Below are 17,191 nucleotides of genomic sequence, written 5' to 3'. Positions count from 1 at the left end.
ATTATTTAAGAGTACTTAGCAAGAATGCTGGTTACAAAATCAATGAAGTCATTTGTATTTCTAGACAAAGCTCATAAAAAATCTTTAAAAATTCCCACTAATAATAGCATCAAAATTAAAAAAGCATTAAGACTAAATCTTGGGCAAGTTATGCAATTCCTTTATGGAGCAAACATAAAACTATCAACTGACATTAAAGGGGAACTAATTAAAACGGAAAGCTATAAAATGTTCAAGAGGAAGGCAGAATATTACAAAGATGTTAATTCCCTTCAAATTGATTCAGATTCAATGTAGTCCCAATAAAAATTCCAACAGTTTTTCATTCTTTGCAGGTTGATTCTAAATTTATAATGGAAGAGCAAAGGGCCAAGAACAGCCAAGACACTCATGAAGAGACCTGCCCCATCAGATATTGGGACTTCTGAAGACAGAGCTGTACTGGTGCAGGTATGAATCTGAACCTAAGAACAAATTAGAGAACCTAGAAACATATCTGTGGAAGTTTGAGTAGGACAGAATGGATATTGTAGACTGGGAAAAGACTGACATTCCCTAATGATGCTGGGACAATTATCATCCATATAAAACAAAACAAAACAAAAACAACCACAACCCAATAACACTGAAACCCTAACTCATACCCACAGGAAAACAATCAGTGTGAAAGGCAAAACTATATATGTGAGAATATCTTTATGCCCTTGAGGCAGGGGAAGATTTCTTAAACAAGCTTGGAAAAACACAGAAGTAAAAAGATGATAATTTTGAAACTGGAATTAAGAATCTTCTTTCATCAAATGATACCTAGAGAGAAGGAAAAGACAGGCCACTAAATTGGGACAAGATATCTGTAACACAACCAAAAAACCATTAGTATCGAGCATACATTAAGAACGTCACAAAAAATAAAAGGATAAACCACCCCACAGAAAAAAACTGATAAAAGACACAAACAGGAATTTCAAAGAGGAAACACAAATGGCCAACAAGCATATAAAAATATGTAATCAGAGAAATAAAAATTAAATCCATAATAAAATACTATTTACACCCAAAAGATCTGTACAAATTAATAGCAAAAAACTAAAAAGAACCCAAATGACCATTAACTGTGGAACGTGTAACTTATGGTATATATATTTGCATGATGAAAGCTAAAAAAAAAAAAACAACAGGGGATGGGTCTCAAAATCACAATATTGAACAAAAGAAGCCAGTTACAGAATACCCAGAGAATGAATCAACTTACATAAATTTCAAAACAGGTAAAATTACACTGATATGCATTTTAAACACTCTTCTGAATGTATTAAACTTCACAGTAAAAACTTTAAAATTTCAGAATCTTTTCTAAAATTGTTTTACGCAGTTTCAATTCTGCAAACAATTAAACCTAAATATTTACAAGTACCTACATGCAAGGCACTGTGTTGTGGGATGATATTATAGTGAGATGAAAAGATTTTTCTGCCCTTTTTTTTGTTGTTGCTTGTGACAATACCTTATCCTTTTACCCAAAATATGGAATATATGACACCTAATTAATTGGTTTAAAAATAGCTCCACAATGTTCCTGTAAGAGCACCACATAATGAAAATCACAGTCAAAAATCAAAATCAAACAAATTAGCTTTTCCCAAGATCAGTACATCTTTTTGGACATTTCCTATTTCTGACAATTCTATCATCATTCTCCCAAATATCCTCAATTTTTAAAAAACCCTTAATTATTCCCACTCCTCATTTTCCTTCTTCACCAATATTCAGTCACCAGGCTTCCTTAGAGACTACTTGCTTATCTGCCTTTCCCTACCAATTCTATTTCAATTACTGTAAAGTCCTTACTACTCTCACCTGGTCACCTGAAATGGGTATCTAAAAGTCTTAATCATAAAGCTGAAAGAGTCCTTGGAAATCATCTACTCCAATCTCCTACACAAGAAACCAGCTTCTTAATTCCCCAAATTCAGTGTTTTTACCAATTCGTTGCTGCCTTATCTAAACCTGTAGCATTTTTCCAATTTTAACTTAAGTGTCTGTGATCAGTGGACAACTTTTAATACACTTCTAGATACATTTCAGTGGTCACTATATTTCTGTTTCTCTTAAAACAATTAGCTTGGTGGGAAGGATCTTTCTTCACTAATAAAGAATTAAAAGTTTTTTACTCTTTATAATTTATAAAGGGTAGTTTGGGAGGAGTGCAGCTTAAAATTAAGCTTAAGAACATGGACATTCTAGGCAGCAGTGTATTTAAAATAGTAAAAAATTGTACATAAACTAAGTATCAAACAATAGGAGAATAGTTAAATAAACTCTGTACACTTCCCATTCCCAAACAGTGGTAATGGTCTCCATTTCAAACATGCACTATTTGAACATAACTCCATTACTGGGATGGTCAGCAAGTCTCTGGAAAGATTTCCTTGAGAAGGGCACAGATCTACCCGACCAAACTCTCCCTAAACTGAGTTACCAGTTCTTCTCATTTCTTATAGGATAGAATTCTAATTCTTCGGTCTGGACTTCAAAGCCCAAGTTCTAGAAGCTAATTATCTTGGTTTGGGTTAAAGGGGTTAATTTAACATACTCTGGGTTTGAACTCTGAATCCTCGACGCTCATCATTTACTTATGCTGTTGCCTCCAGCCCTACTCTACCCCTAACTCCCACCCCCTTCTTTAAAACTCAGCTCAAATCCTGCTCTTCCAAATATTTTTCATAACTGTCCTAACCCTGAGAATAAACTCTTCCTTCTTTGTTCTCATGCAGAATTAACAACATGTTATCACTCACAGGGCACAGAGCCTTATATCATTCTTCACCTGTTTTCAGAATTTCCACATGGACTGTTGGAAGGCATTTGAAAGCCAACACTATTTGTTAAAGCAATTCACATTTCTAGTGCTTCAAAAATTCTGTTTTCATCAGACATTTAATGAAGAGGATGACTAAGGTAACAGGATATAAGCCTGAATATGAAAATGAACTAAATTTTTTTTTTAAAGGGGAATGATGTCATAAACTCATTCAAAGAAGATGTATATCTTAGACTTTACACAACATAAATTTAAACCTTAATTTATAGGCTGCTTGAAAAGATGGGGCTTTAAGATTCTGAGAGGCTATTAAAATTCTGCCTAAACTTCAGGGTATTAACTAAAGCAATTTTAAACTGAGAATTTCAAAATGTGCTTAAAAGTATAATCATACAACTGAGAATGATTAATCTACAACATATTAGCCAGTCATCCATTACATAATTACTGAAAAGCTCCTAAGTACTATATACAAAATGCTGCTTTGATATTTTTTGCAATTGGCGATGAAAAAATTAGTGAAACAAAAAAATATGCCATAAGATACCTTCAAATAGCGTTCAATATTGTTCATCAAAATATCAATTTCTTCCTTGGACCACATCCCCTGCTTCCATTTATGTCCTTTAAAAGAAAACAAGTAATGCTATAGAAAATATTATTCCTTGAGAGGAATAAAATGTAGCTAATTTAATGTCTCACTCATCTGAAATCTGAAAAATCCCCAGGTAAAGTTGCTTTTGTGACCTCTGGTTTTTAAGAAAGAATACATTTGACCCTACTAAACAGAGATAATGATAAGTAAAAGATTCATTAAAAATAGTACTTCCTCTTAGTTACATCTCTTATCGTTTCAGCAGTATAGGACTTATAAGTACAAAAGCCAAATCACCCTCAAAACTTTCTGAAAAATTTCTCCAGTCAAAAATAAATTTTATGGGCAAAAAAACATGTATAAAAGATTCTAGGACAAGGTAAACATAATATATTGGATACCAAGTGAATAATTTATTCTTAATGAGTACTTACTGTACAGCGGTTGAAAACAATCAATTTACTTACTTTTTGTTTCCTTTCCTTACTTCAGAGTGGCATATACACAACCTCCACTTTGTTGTAGTAACTTCCTAGCAATCCTATGAGCACAGCAGCACTATGAACACCGTTACTTTAAACCTCTAAGCCACTTATCAGACCAAAGTTAGTAGCAGAACTTTGAAAAAAGGCTTGACTTCCTACTCCCATAAGCAATAACTGAATTGTCTTTTAAATGACACCACTGTGCATCTGTTTATAACCTACTTCATATCACAGAACTAATGATCAATGATTGAAAAATGAATATTGGTTTCATGATCCCATTCAGAGCCAAATTTAATTCAATTAGAAAGGCTCAATTACTGTAACTACTCAACCATAATTATGAAGGCCCAACTCAGAATCCTTATGACTACAAGCTCTTCCTTATGTCCATTTTTTCCACTGGACACTAAAATTCACACTATCTCTTACCTTTGTTAGTTAGAGAATCCTTATCTTCTTTAGTTGTAAACCATGCTTGGCTAACCGCTGAAACCTCCTCATTACCCAAGGGAGATATGTCATCTAGTTGCTCATTCTGTAGAATCTTGAAAAGGTAAAAGAGAAAAAAAAAGTAGCAGCCTGATTTAATACCCAACCTGATTCATCTTTGTTTGTAATGCGAAGCACTATAAAACTCTAATAATGTGAAATCCATTTGTTTTAGATATAATAAAATTATATTCAATTTATAAAGACAAATATTTTCTTGTTCTTTTAATAAGACAGTATGAAAACAAAATTATCTGCATTAACAAAATATGACCTTCATTTAAACAAGTAAGTCAGTACTAGCAGCTTGAATTTTAGAGAATATTGGCTAAGATTCCATTAAGCATTTAAATTAATACACGATACTCAAAGCCATTTGTATATTTATATATGTAAAACAAACTCATATAAAATAAAATGGAAATGCTGGGGTTGATGTCATGATTATTCATGTCCTCACAGGTAGTTTGCTACCTAAATATATAGTCATCTGTAATGTAATCTGTTGCTAAATCTAAAGGATTAACAGGCTAACTCAAAAGATGCTACTGCAAAATCATGATCTGCTTATTGTTTACTGACAACTTTGTTTTAGCCAACCTCTAGAGCTGATTCCTACCCTCCTTAATGTACCTTCTTTCAAAGAACTATATGGTATTACTTTCTATTATTATTGCAGTAAAACAGTCTGTATGAGAAATGTGTAGTTAAAAAATAAGCTTTATTGAGATACAATTCACACATCATAAAATTCACCCTTTAAAGTATACAATTCAGTGGCTTTCAGTATATTTATGAAGCTATCACCAGGTACATTTTCTTTTGTTGTTTTTTTTTAATTTATGTATTTTATTTATTTATTTTTCACTGCGCTGGGTCTTCGTTGCTGTGCACGGGCTTTTTTTAGTTGTGGCGAGCGGGGGCTACTCTTCGTTGTGGTGCATGAACTTCTCATTGCGGTGGCTTCTCTTGTTGCAAAGCACGGGCTCTAGGCGCACAGGCTTCAGTAGTTGTGGCAGGCAGGCTCAGCAGTTGTGGCTCGTGGGCTCTAGAGCCCAGGCTCAGTAGTTGTGGCTCACGGGCTTAGTTGCTCCGCGGCATGTGGGATCTTCCCGGACCAGGGGTCGAACCCCTGTCCCCTGCATTGGCAGGTATATTCTCAACCACTGCGCCACCAGGGAAGCTCACCAGGTACATTTTCAATTAAGGACATACCTAATCCAGCAAATTCTGCAGGAACAAAGCTGTTTTTAAGAGACTTGGCCTTGAGCTAAAGAGAGCTATAGGGTAAGTGAAGAAAATTTAGCAAAAGTGATACCATACCAGGTATGAACCTATTATAGGCAGACCAGGATAAGGGGAGAGTCACATGCCTAGTGACCACTCAACCCAGTTTTGTCTCTGGATTGGATCAACTACTAACCTATGTCACTTTCCAGAGGTAAGTCCTAACAAAGTTTGAACTGTTTTTTGAGTAGGCAGAAACTGGATCTCTACTTCCAAGAAGATATGAAACCCATCTCACTTCGAAAACAGAGAAACTGTCCATGAACAATCAAAGCACAATGCTGTCACCTACTTTATTTTTATATTTGGTGGTAATGAATATTTTGTATTTATAAAAATGTTGTTTTTTAAAACCATAGGCAAAAGCTAGAAATCACTGGAACAAACATGAAAAGCTTTATAACCCTGTATTTATGCATCATACATTTTAGATCTTTTTCTTTTAAAGATTAAGAGGACTTTATAAAGCTGAGAATTGAGACAGACTAGACAGATGATATCCAAGGCCTCTTATATTATGAAGGTCACAGTTCTGTAAGATTTGACACAGGAGTTATTCATCAAGGGCAATACAGAGACCTATCAAAAGACCATGATACATATAATACCTACTTTTAAGAAATGTAATGTAGAAAATATCCTGAGATGATCTCTTATATTAATTAGTTCATTAAAAGAATAAAATCACCATTTTCCAAAGTGAGTCTAAATATACAGCAAAGCCCACTCTATGAATCTCACAAATAAACCTGTCATGCCCATTAATCGCTGTCTTTGGGCAAACACTTAATGCCTTATGGCTCAAATTTTTCTGAAGAAGACTTACAATTATTACTTAAATCATATAATGTTAAACAGGAAAAGCCGTGAAATGAAGTAAATAATTATTAACTTTTAGTAGTAATATTCAGCACTGTCAATAAAAGTGAGTATAGAAGGAGACTTAGGTACCTGAAAGGCTATCTATCTATACTTAGTAATAAGTTTAGTAATAAGTATTTTAGTAAATAGTAATAAGTTTTATAGTATTTTACCCCCATTTTTCGCTATTTTATACATAAATCTTTTAAAGTTACTCAGGCTTTATTAGAATGCTGTTGCTTTCTAAATGAAGCCTTTTTGAGTTGGTTGTAGGGTTTCCTATCTGTAACATATACAGGCTTAGAAATCTAAAAATAAGTATTTCATTCACTAAGCACCTCTTGCAACCACAAAGTACTACATACATTGGGAATTTTTAAACTTTCTAATTGTTTTTCAAGCTCGTCCCACCAGTGGAATGAGGGAAGGGGCATTAGCTACTAAACTACGTGAAATAACTACACCTAGATTCACACAAAAGGGCACAGCAAAAAGCACACTATTTCTGAACTTCTAACTGTGCTGACTTTCACTCCCAACCGAATATTAATCTTATTAAAAAAAATTAGAAATTATTATTTCGTTTATTAAAATGGTAATAACAAACCAAGAGGTTAATATTAAATTGTAATTCATTAAGTCTTCGGAAATAATCCAAACAAAACCGTATAACTTGTCTAACTAGCACTGCTACTGCTCAATCTTATAACTAGGTTGTAAACCAAATCACACATATGTATATAGTTATTTTCAATGAGCTAAAAATGGAATGGAAGTGAGACTACATAGTCTATGAATCTGAAATAAATTTGACAAGACCCATTTTGAAGAAAGAATGTGCCCTATTATTTCTGAGGGTTTAGAAAAAAAATTCTGTCCAAATTCCCACTGAAACCCAAGAGTAGATTATGAGATCTCCAGCCTGGCTCAAAGCTGTTTGAAGCATTCTGGAGACTTGCTTCTCTGGAAATCCTGTCATTCTGGAACCACTGTGAAGCTCCCCACTGCAAACCATTCACAGTACACCGACCTGAGATGTCTTTAGTCCCTGATGTTACATATCAACTTGTAACTACTTTACTTCTTAACTGAAGGGTCATTGGGATGCTTCACATACGAAAAATAATGGTACAATGTCTACTGTCTACTTAAAAGTATTTTATTAAATGAAGAGATGAAGCAAAAGGACAAGCTAGTAAAAAGAAAGAACAATCAGCCAGAAATACACTTACAAGTAAAATATATTTAAGCTGTTGGTTACTGAAGACAGCAAGGAATTCTGATTACTTTTTTTTTTATGAGACAAATACAGAAGTTCATGTAGGAAAAAGGGCTAATTATTATTTAACCTCTTAACATGCGGTAAAATGTATCTAGTCCTACAGGCACCAAAAGAAACTACCTTAACTACAAATGTTATAAATTGTATCGTTGCTTACAATTCTGAGACTCACATATGTGGGGACTGGAAATCTGAATGAATAAGTTCAACCTCTGTTCTGTGGTTGCTCCTTTGTCAGACAGAATATATTCTCATCATTTTATCACCTAAGGTATGTGTAAAGGATAATCTTCTTGTATCCAGTAAAAAGACTTACTATACCTGGATCTGTGTCACAGTTCCCTCAGTAATCTCATCATCTGCCACCTCTGTGGTTGCAGTCATGGTCACCTCAAAGCTCTGATCATTTTCTGAAACTTCAAGAAAAAGAACAGTTCAACTCCAGAATAATAATGGCAGCTTCTAATTATTAAAAAATATACCCAAGGAACAAGTATGTGATCATCTAATTTCTTAACATATTCCTTGCCAATATATCTACACATATATATGTGTGTATGTATACATTCATATACACATATTTGCTTAACAAATATCTAATGTGCACCTAATACATGCTAGGCATTGTTCTCGGCAACAACAAACAAAAAACCAAAAATTCTGCCTTCACGGCACTTATAGCCTAGGGGGAAAGATACAAAATGAACATGATATTATGCTGGAGAAGTATTAAGGAGAAAAAATAAAGCATGAAAGGAAATGTGTTGGGAGTGGGGGAGAGTGTTTGAATTTTAGATAGGAGGCCAGGAAAAGTCACCAACACTTGGACTTTATCCATAAAGTCCATATATTATATATCATGCAGGTATATTGAGGAAAAACACGTCAGGCAGATGGAAAGCCAAGTGCAAAAAGGCTCTGAGGTGAGGGCCTGCCTAGATGGTTCATAGGAACAGCAAGGAGGACAGTGTAGCTGGCCAGAGCAGACCAATCAAGATACTGTGTGGGGACTCACAGACCACTGTAAAGACTTTGGCTTTAACTCTTTTCCAATGGGTTGACCATTGGAAGATTTAGAGTAGAGGAGTGGTATAAACTGAGTTTTATTTTAATAGGATCACTCTGGCTGCTAAGGGGAAAATAGCCTGAAGGGCAGCACAGGCTGGAGGGAAATCAGTGAAGAAGCTAATTCAATAATCTAGGTAAGAGAGGTCAGTGGCTTGGACTAGAGTGAAGGCAAGTGAGGGTGATAAGAAGTAGTTCAAATTGTGCATACATGTTGATGGTAGAGCCAATAGGATGTGCGGATAAACCAAATATGAAAGTGAAAAGTCAACGATGGAACTAAAGTTTTTTATCTGAGCTACTGGAAGAATGTACCTGCCATTAATGAGATGGGGAAGACTGCAGAAGAAGCAAGTTTAAAAATGTAGGACGTTTCAGGAGCTCAGATTTAAACATATTCGTTTGAGATAGCCACTAAACCTCTAGAGTCAAGAGAAGTCTGGACTGGAATAAATCTGGGAGTCATTACCAGAGACAGGACTTAAAACCATGAATTCTAGGGAGTGAGTAAAAATGGAAAACAGAAGCAATCTAAGAACTGAGTCCTGGGGCACTCCACATTTAGAGGTTGCGGAGACGTGGACAAGTCAGCGTAAGAGACTAAGAAGGAATGGACAGAGAGAAATGTCTTCCCTGGAAGCCAAGTGATAAAATGTTTCAGGGAGAAGGGAGTGATAAAATTGTTGAAAACTGTCGGCAGATCAAGTAAGACAAAGACTAAAAAAATCACCATTGGATTTAGCAACAAGAAAGTCTCTGGAAAAAACTAAAAAGAAAAGAAGAAAAAGAAAGTGTCTGGAGACATGGGGAGAACAGTTCTGGTGTAGTGATAGAGGTGAAAGACTGACTGGAGTGGGCTTACGGAACAAGGGAAGAAGAAACGGAGGCAATTCTTCCAAGGAACTCTGATCTAAAGGGAAGCAGAGAAATTGGATGGGAGCCCAAAGTGGGCTAACAGGACGTTTTGAAGAAGAAATTATAGTATGTTTGTAAATGTTGATGGGAATAATCCAATAGAGAATGAAAAATTGATGATTCAGAGGAGAAAGGAAAGAATTGCTACAACTATGTCCTTGAGTAGACAAAAGGGGTGGGATCTAGTACACTGAAGGGTTGGCCTTAGCTGGGTGAAAAGACAGAATATATGGACATAGATACAAGTCAGTGTGTATCTATGGTAGTAGAAACTTACAGAAATTATTTTCTGGCCACTTAAATTTTCTAGGTAGGAAGCAAGGCTATCAGTTGAGAGTGAAAAAGGTAGAAGTAGTACTGGAGATTTCAGAATGTATTAAACAGTCATCTTAGAGTGGGAGAAAGAACACTAGATAAGTATGGTATGACTAGCAGGCAACATTAAGAGCCCATTTCAAATTAATGATCATAAATTTAAAGTGAGACTGGTCAGCTTACTTGTGCTGTTTTTCTCTAATCTCTTTCAGTTAGCTGTACCAGTATAGACATAAATAGGCAGACAAATTGAACCAGGGTTGTGGTTTCATCAAAGAATGATGAAGTGAGGGGAGGAAAAAAGGATCTGAGGGTAAATGCAAGACAATGATTATAATGATTAACCATGAAAAACTAGGTAAGGAGGAAACTAGGTAAGGAGGAAACAAGGATACAAGTGAAGGAATAATTTAAAAGTGGTAAGGTCAATGGGTCCCAGTGGGGCAAAGGATCGCAAAAGTATGAGAGGAAGTAATCTGGAAGATAGGAATTAGTGGTAGGAAAACAAAATCTGAAGTAATTACAAATAGACTCCAGTTAATATGCAATAGCAAAAGTGGTATGGGAATGACAAATGAGGCCTTGTGAAGAACAAAAGGAATCAGAGGCTTAGTAACTCCAACAATCCTCTACGAATAATCACTAAGAGTTTTAACAATGAATAGGTAATGGAATAAATGTGTGTAGATGATTGCAAAAAGAAGTGGTAAGTTATCTACACTGATTAACATGAGGGTTAAGAGAACTTTTAAGGCTCAGATAACTTTTTATCAGTTTTATAAAGCATGTAAAGAAAACCTGAATATTAAAGTTAAATCATTAAAACTAATATTCATCTCCATGAAGTCCAGCATAAATTACTCGTGCATTTAGTCAGTCCCAGATGATGATGATGGATATAGGACTTCATGCTTTAGTGTGACTTTTTTTTTTTTTGGCGGTACGCGGGCCTCTCACTGCTGTGGCCTCTCCCGTTACAGAGCACAGGCTCTGGACACGCAGGCTCAGCGGCCATGGCTCACGGGCCAGCCGCTCTGCGGCATGTGGGATCTTCCCGGACCGGGGCACGAACCCGCGTCCCCTGCATCGGCAGGCGGACTCTCAACCACTGCGCCATCAGGAAAGCCCTGTGTGACTTTTTTAAAATGTAGAAACTTTCCTAAGTTGATTTTATCAACATACTTTTTACAAATCCAGGGAACTTCAAGCCACTCTTCATAAATTCAGTCTTATTGTAAATTAGGCTCCAGAATGTCCTCTTTGGTGATGCTATGACCCAACATCAAATAGCTCATGGGCTTTAATGTCAACACACCATAAAATAGAACAAAATATCGTGTAGTTCAAACCTACAATAATGTTCAAGGCACTCTAACCAAATCAATTAACCAGTCAAAATTTACATCAAAATAATCACTCAAAAATTCTGGCTTAATTAAATATTTTTATTTTATTTTATAACCTGTGGATGTACTGTTCAGCATGGTGACTACAGTTAATAATACTGTACTGTATATTTGAAAGTTGTTACAACAGTAGATCTTAAAAGTTCTTATCACAGGAAAAAAAACTGTATTGACAACTGTGTGGTGAAGGATGTTACTAGACTTATTGTGCTGAACATTTTGCAATATATACATATACATAATATTTGGTATACATATACCAATCATTATGTACACTTGAAACTAATATAATGTCAGTTATATCTGAATTAAAAAAAATTCTAGCTTAGAAAATGTCTATATAGGATTGTATTTGTACAGATAGGCTAATCATGTTCTAAAATTGAGTCATAACATAATAATAGTCAAATTAGGAGAGAGTTTTAAAAATCATATGAATTATCATTAGAAGGAGAGATCATTTAATTAGAAATACATTATGCTTGTATATTCCACAAGTGGAAGCAATATTAGCAATATTAACATTAACACCATTTCTCAACAAAGTCTCATAGTAAACTTATATAATATGGTTTATTTTCTGCTCAATTCAATAAGCAATTAACTCCAAATACAGAGTACATATTTGCTTATGAAGACATGATTTTCCACAATGAAAACCTAGTCTTAGTTTTCTTTCACTAGATGACGATGTGATCTTGCTTGATGCTGACTGCAAAATAAAAAGTTCGTGGATATACCAAGACCCTCCTTTGTGCAGAGAGTGCCCCCAACAGCCCTGTGCCCCAACCCCATCGCCAAGGACTAAGATATCTACTCCAGCTTTGGAGGGCCACCACAGTTCAACAAGATTCCATATTCTTTGCTAAACAAACCAGAAATATAATTTAACATTACAGTTGGTGGGTTGTAGTATTTCACCAACAGTATCCCACCCAAAATACTACATCTTCTTAAAATCCAGTCTACTCTAAATGATCTTGGAATATAAATAAACATTTTAAGAACTTTCTTTGTTTTGCATTTTTTTTCCTGGCCGCACTGTGCGGCATGCGGTATCTTAGTTTCCCCGACCAGGGATCGAACCCGTGCCCCCTGCAGTGGAAACACAGTCTTAACAGCGGGGTCGCCAGGGAAGTCCCTTAAGAACTTTCTTAATGAGAATAAACTTATTAGGCTTTGGTCTAACTTCCATTTAGCCATATACCACATGAAAAGAACATAAACTACAAGAACCGGAATGCCTGGGTATGACCTTAGACAAGTTATTACTAAGGTCTCTATACCTTAGTTTTGTCATTTATAACATAGGGAACACTCTCTAGAGTGTGCTTTCTCAATGAGGGTGAATATGCTTCTTGGGAGAAGGTGAAAAGATCTTATTCTCTTTATTAAGAAAGCAAGGACATATATATATATATATATATAGTACATTAAAAACAACAACAGTATATTTGTGGTATTACAATTTCATGGGGGAGAGTATGATGATGAAAAAAATGTCTAAAAATGCTCTCAGGAGTGGGGGGCAATTAAAAAAAAGGCTGAGAGATTAAACTAGGCAATATATGTAAAAGTATTCAGAGCCATGCCTGGCACATAAATAAGCACTCATTAACTGCTGGTTAAAAGGAGGTTTTTTGCACTAAGAGGAGAAAAATAATGGGTCCAAGTCTACCTTGAAATGCCAATTTAACCTCTTGGAATGTAAATTTTGATTCAGAAGGAAACTATGTTAATACTCAGTGACTTACGTGGAAGTGCAACAACTGATATGCAAGGAGTGGAATCATCAATACTTTGATCATCCTCAGAAGACAGACAAAGCCTTTTATGTGGAGGTTCAATACTATCTTCTGAGTCTATTTCATCAGCTTCTAATGAAACAAAACAAAACCAAAAATCTCAAAATCTTCAAACCAACAGGAGAAAACAAAATCTTCAACAAACAATGACTGTAAAATAATCTTCTTACTGATTTGCTATGTCAACTAAAGCCAGTCGTGCAAGTGAGACTCACTGTCCTCTCTACGCCTACTGCAGCACCTCAGCTCTTATTCTTATGACAAGGAACTATGAACAAAGGGGTCACTTTTTAAAACATCACACTTTTGTGCTGTTGACTACCTAGCTTTCCAAATATTTCACATGTAAAGACAAGGGTCGGTTATTTAATTCACTCACAACATTCACTGAATGCCTACCATTACCTAAGTTTGAGATACAGAACAATAAGAGATACCCTGACTGTCAAGGAGCTCATAGTACAGTGTAGGAGATGACTAAACTAACAATTTCAAAATGGTGTAATAAGAACTATGAAGGTGGAATGAAGAGGCTGTTATATGAGCACACAGGCATTTAATTTAGACTGGAGGTGAAGGGAGGTTTCTAGAAAAGGTGTCTTAAACTTCAAAAAGAAACAGAAGCCGGGGGAAATGATTATTAACTGGCAGTAGGAGTAATACACGCAGTCATACCGAGGTCCGAGAAGCTTAAAGTATGTTAGGAATATAAAAATAGCTGTGAACTGCTGGAATACCGCTACATGAAATGTGGCAGGAAATGAGGCTGCAAGGAAAGCTGAGATGATGGAAGGCCTATGTGCCAAGTTAAAGAACCTGAACTATATTCTTAAAAACCATGGGAAGCTTATTAAAAAAAAAAACCAAAAAACTTCCTATACTGTGAGTGAATTAAAAAAAACTTCCAAAAAGTTTGTTCATTTGGGTTTTTCCATAACATCTTACAGAAAAACTTGAACTTTTTGGCCAACCCAATACAATTATGTCAGCAGGTTCTCCTACCATTCTGAGGGCAGTGAAGAATGAGGTTCCCGTCTGCGTCCCGAGTCAAAGTCACAGAGTTCACAGTTTCTACTGTTACTGTGTCAGAATCCTCTTCAACTGTGCTCATACTCAAATCTGTATAAGGACAGGTTTCAGATTAGGGTTTAAAAAATTATTTCCAAGTATGAACATGAAGTAGCCCACAGAACCCTGCCCCCCCCCCCCCAATTTGTATCTGCCTGTAGTATTCTTTATGTGAAATTGCAATGATGCTTCAGGTTTCAAAATGTTTTTTCAAAAGTATAGGGGCTTCCCTGGTGGCGCAGTGGTTGAGAGTCCACCTGCCTATGCAGGGGACACGGGTTCGTGCCCCGGTCCGGGAAGATCCCGCATGCCACGGAGCAGCTGGGCCCATGAGCCACGGCCGCTGAGCCTGCGCATCCGGAGCCTGTGCTCCGCAACAGGAGAGGCCACAACAGTGAGAGGCCCACGTACCGCAAAAAAAAAAAAAGTTTATACCAATTATTTAGAATTAGCTGTAATAATCTGCAAGAATCTAAATGCGATGATTAATTAAAAACCTACAGCATTTACTTTTTTAAGAGTTGGTTTTATCACATCCAATGAAAGACAACCTGTTCCAAGTTGTCTGTCATATCAGCAAAAACTCACACCACTTTTTAGTTATTTTTTATTGGCAGCTTTGTGATATATTCAAATAGGTGTTTAACTTCTGATTCTTTACCAGAAGACCCATCACAACTTTTCTCTTAATCTAAGAATTACTTCTCTAAAACACTATTTGCAAGTATTTAAGCTCTATTATTATCTGAAAAACAGGAACACTAAATAATTCTTCCTGCTGTTTTTTTCATATTGAACAAGTACATATATCTGTCACTGACCAAACTGTTTTCCTAACAGATATGGATCTAGGTCTTATTTTGAAATAGAGAACTGGATTTTGCTTAAAGTGCCTTTACCTGTTATTTTACACATATATTATTTCTCTTTTGTTCAGACAGACTGAATAAGTAGCACTTTGAATACAGTATCTCATGGCTGACAGGAGGAAATGCCCTGAATTGTAATCAATGGCCTGATTGAAGTCTTTGGGCTTACCTTGTAATGTTCAATGAAGTTCTTGCCTCAATACTCAATTTTGGTCTTGTCCACATACTTTTTTACCAACTAAATAATACAGAGGACATAAGCCTTGATGTGTATTAATCATTCAATATTTATTTGGTTGCTATATACAAGATATTAGTCTGTACATATATTTGCCATTTACACAAATGCATTTTCCCTTAGCAGAAAAACTTAAGAACTATTAACATTTACATGGTGAAGATCTACTGATTCACTCAAGTTCTACTGTACAAATTACTGTTTTAAAAGGACATCATTCATTTTACAATGGTAAAGATGCCATTCCCCAATTAAAGATAAGTAGAGGTCATGATTTAGTTATGACTAAAATTTGCAAATCATGAGGTAAGGTCCCTGGAACAAAGGAATGCTTACCTAGCAAACAGATGGATCAGCTATAGCCCTTCCCACAGAATCGAGTTGCCTTCCCTTTGCCACCAGCATCACTTTCATGTTATCCAGATTGTTTCTCCTCCATGTTCCTACCTCTGCAACACTCTGAAAAAGTAACAGCATTATACAATCAGGCTTACTGAGAACAAACAACTGTGTGCTACCAGTATGCTGATGACAATCTAGCCTCAAGCCTCTGTGATGTCTCAACTAGAAGAGGAAGGACAAAACCAGAATTCTTCCGTAAGTAGACCTTTTGGAAATCAGCCTCTGAAAGAATTCTCCAATGAAGGGCAGAAATGACGGGATCCTATGCCTACTAAGTCAGTTTATAGGCAGTTTCTTAGCCCAAGTTGCCCCTCATCAAGCAGTCAAACTTTCTCGGAAAAAATAGGTTGAATTACACCAGTGGTTCTATGAACTGTAGATCTGGGTTCATGTAACATGACCTAGGGTGTATACCAACCAACAATACCACAAATATTACCAGTAACTATATTTTTCTTTATAATAATTAACATCTCTCTTTAAATGTAGTACCATATTTCATCTTAAAGCATTAGAAACTACATAATATCTGTTAACAGCTCTGCCCAGGGATCTGTGGGAAAAAAGGAATCCTAAACAATCAGGCCAGAAAACATAAATTACAAGAAAGCTTTTGAATGTATTGTGAAACTTACAAAATCTGAAATGATTTGATTTTTTTAAAAATTTATTTATTTTATTTATTTATTTTTGGCTGCATTGGGTCTTCTTTGCTGTGCTTGGGCTTTCTCTAGTTGTGGCAAGCGGGGGCTACTCTTGGTTGCGGTGCACAGGCTTCTTATTGTGGTGGCTTCTCTTGTTGCAGAGCACAGGCTCTAGGCACATGGGCTTCAGTAGTTGTGGCACTCAGGTTCAGTAGTTGTGGCTCACGGGCTCTAGAGCACAGGCTCAGCAGTTGCGGCACACGGGCTTAGTTGCTCCGCGGCATGTGGGATCTTCCCGGACCAGGGCTCGAACCCGTGTCCCCTGCATTGGCAAGTGGATTCTTAACCACTGTGCCACCAGGGAAGTCCCCATGATTTGATTTTTAAAGGTTTCTTTCAATAAACTTCTCATCTTCATCCCAAAGGATCAACCGAAAATTAAAAAGCACAGCAAGATTTAAGGTTCAAGGGGATGTTTCAGCAAAAACCAATGATTAAAATTCTCATTTTTGCAGTATTCTAATTAGAACTCCTCTCTAGGATGGGTATCTTTGAGAACTGCTATATATAAATAAGTCTGTAGTGCAAAAGGTACAGATCCTGCTAGAGAAACATCCAGTCAGTTAACAGATTTCATGTTG

At 36.1% G+C, this 17,191-nt stretch overlaps 1 protein-coding gene across 1 annotated transcript in view; it reads right to left on the bottom strand.

The window, feature by feature from the left end:
* DMTF1 (cyclin D binding myb like transcription factor 1) overlaps positions 1-17,191 on the bottom strand; it is a 42,888-nt gene that overhangs the window by 17,014 nt on the left and 8,683 nt on the right. Inside the window, exons 3-9 of the mRNA XM_079932187.1 lie at positions 15,841-15,963; positions 15,436-15,504; positions 14,332-14,448; positions 13,279-13,401; positions 8,145-8,239; positions 4,334-4,448; positions 3,369-3,445 (exon numbers count right to left, since the gene is read on the bottom strand). Of these exons, the coding sequence (XP_079788313.1) occupies positions 3,369-3,445; positions 4,334-4,448; positions 8,145-8,239; positions 13,279-13,401; positions 14,332-14,440 (519 nt within the window). The 5' untranslated portion in view covers positions 14,441-14,448; positions 15,436-15,504; positions 15,841-15,963. The remainder of the gene's footprint in view (positions 1-3,368; positions 3,446-4,333; positions 4,449-8,144; positions 8,240-13,278; positions 13,402-14,331; positions 14,449-15,435; positions 15,505-15,840; positions 15,964-17,191) is intronic.

Source organism: Stenella coeruleoalba, assembly GCF_951394435.1.
Source record: "Stenella coeruleoalba genome assembly, chromosome: 9".
NCBI classification, from domain to species: Eukaryota; Metazoa; Chordata; class Mammalia; order Artiodactyla; family Delphinidae; genus Stenella; species Stenella coeruleoalba.
Note: the sequence above shows the minus strand (reverse complement) of the source record. Positions and strands in the feature narration are given on the sequence as shown.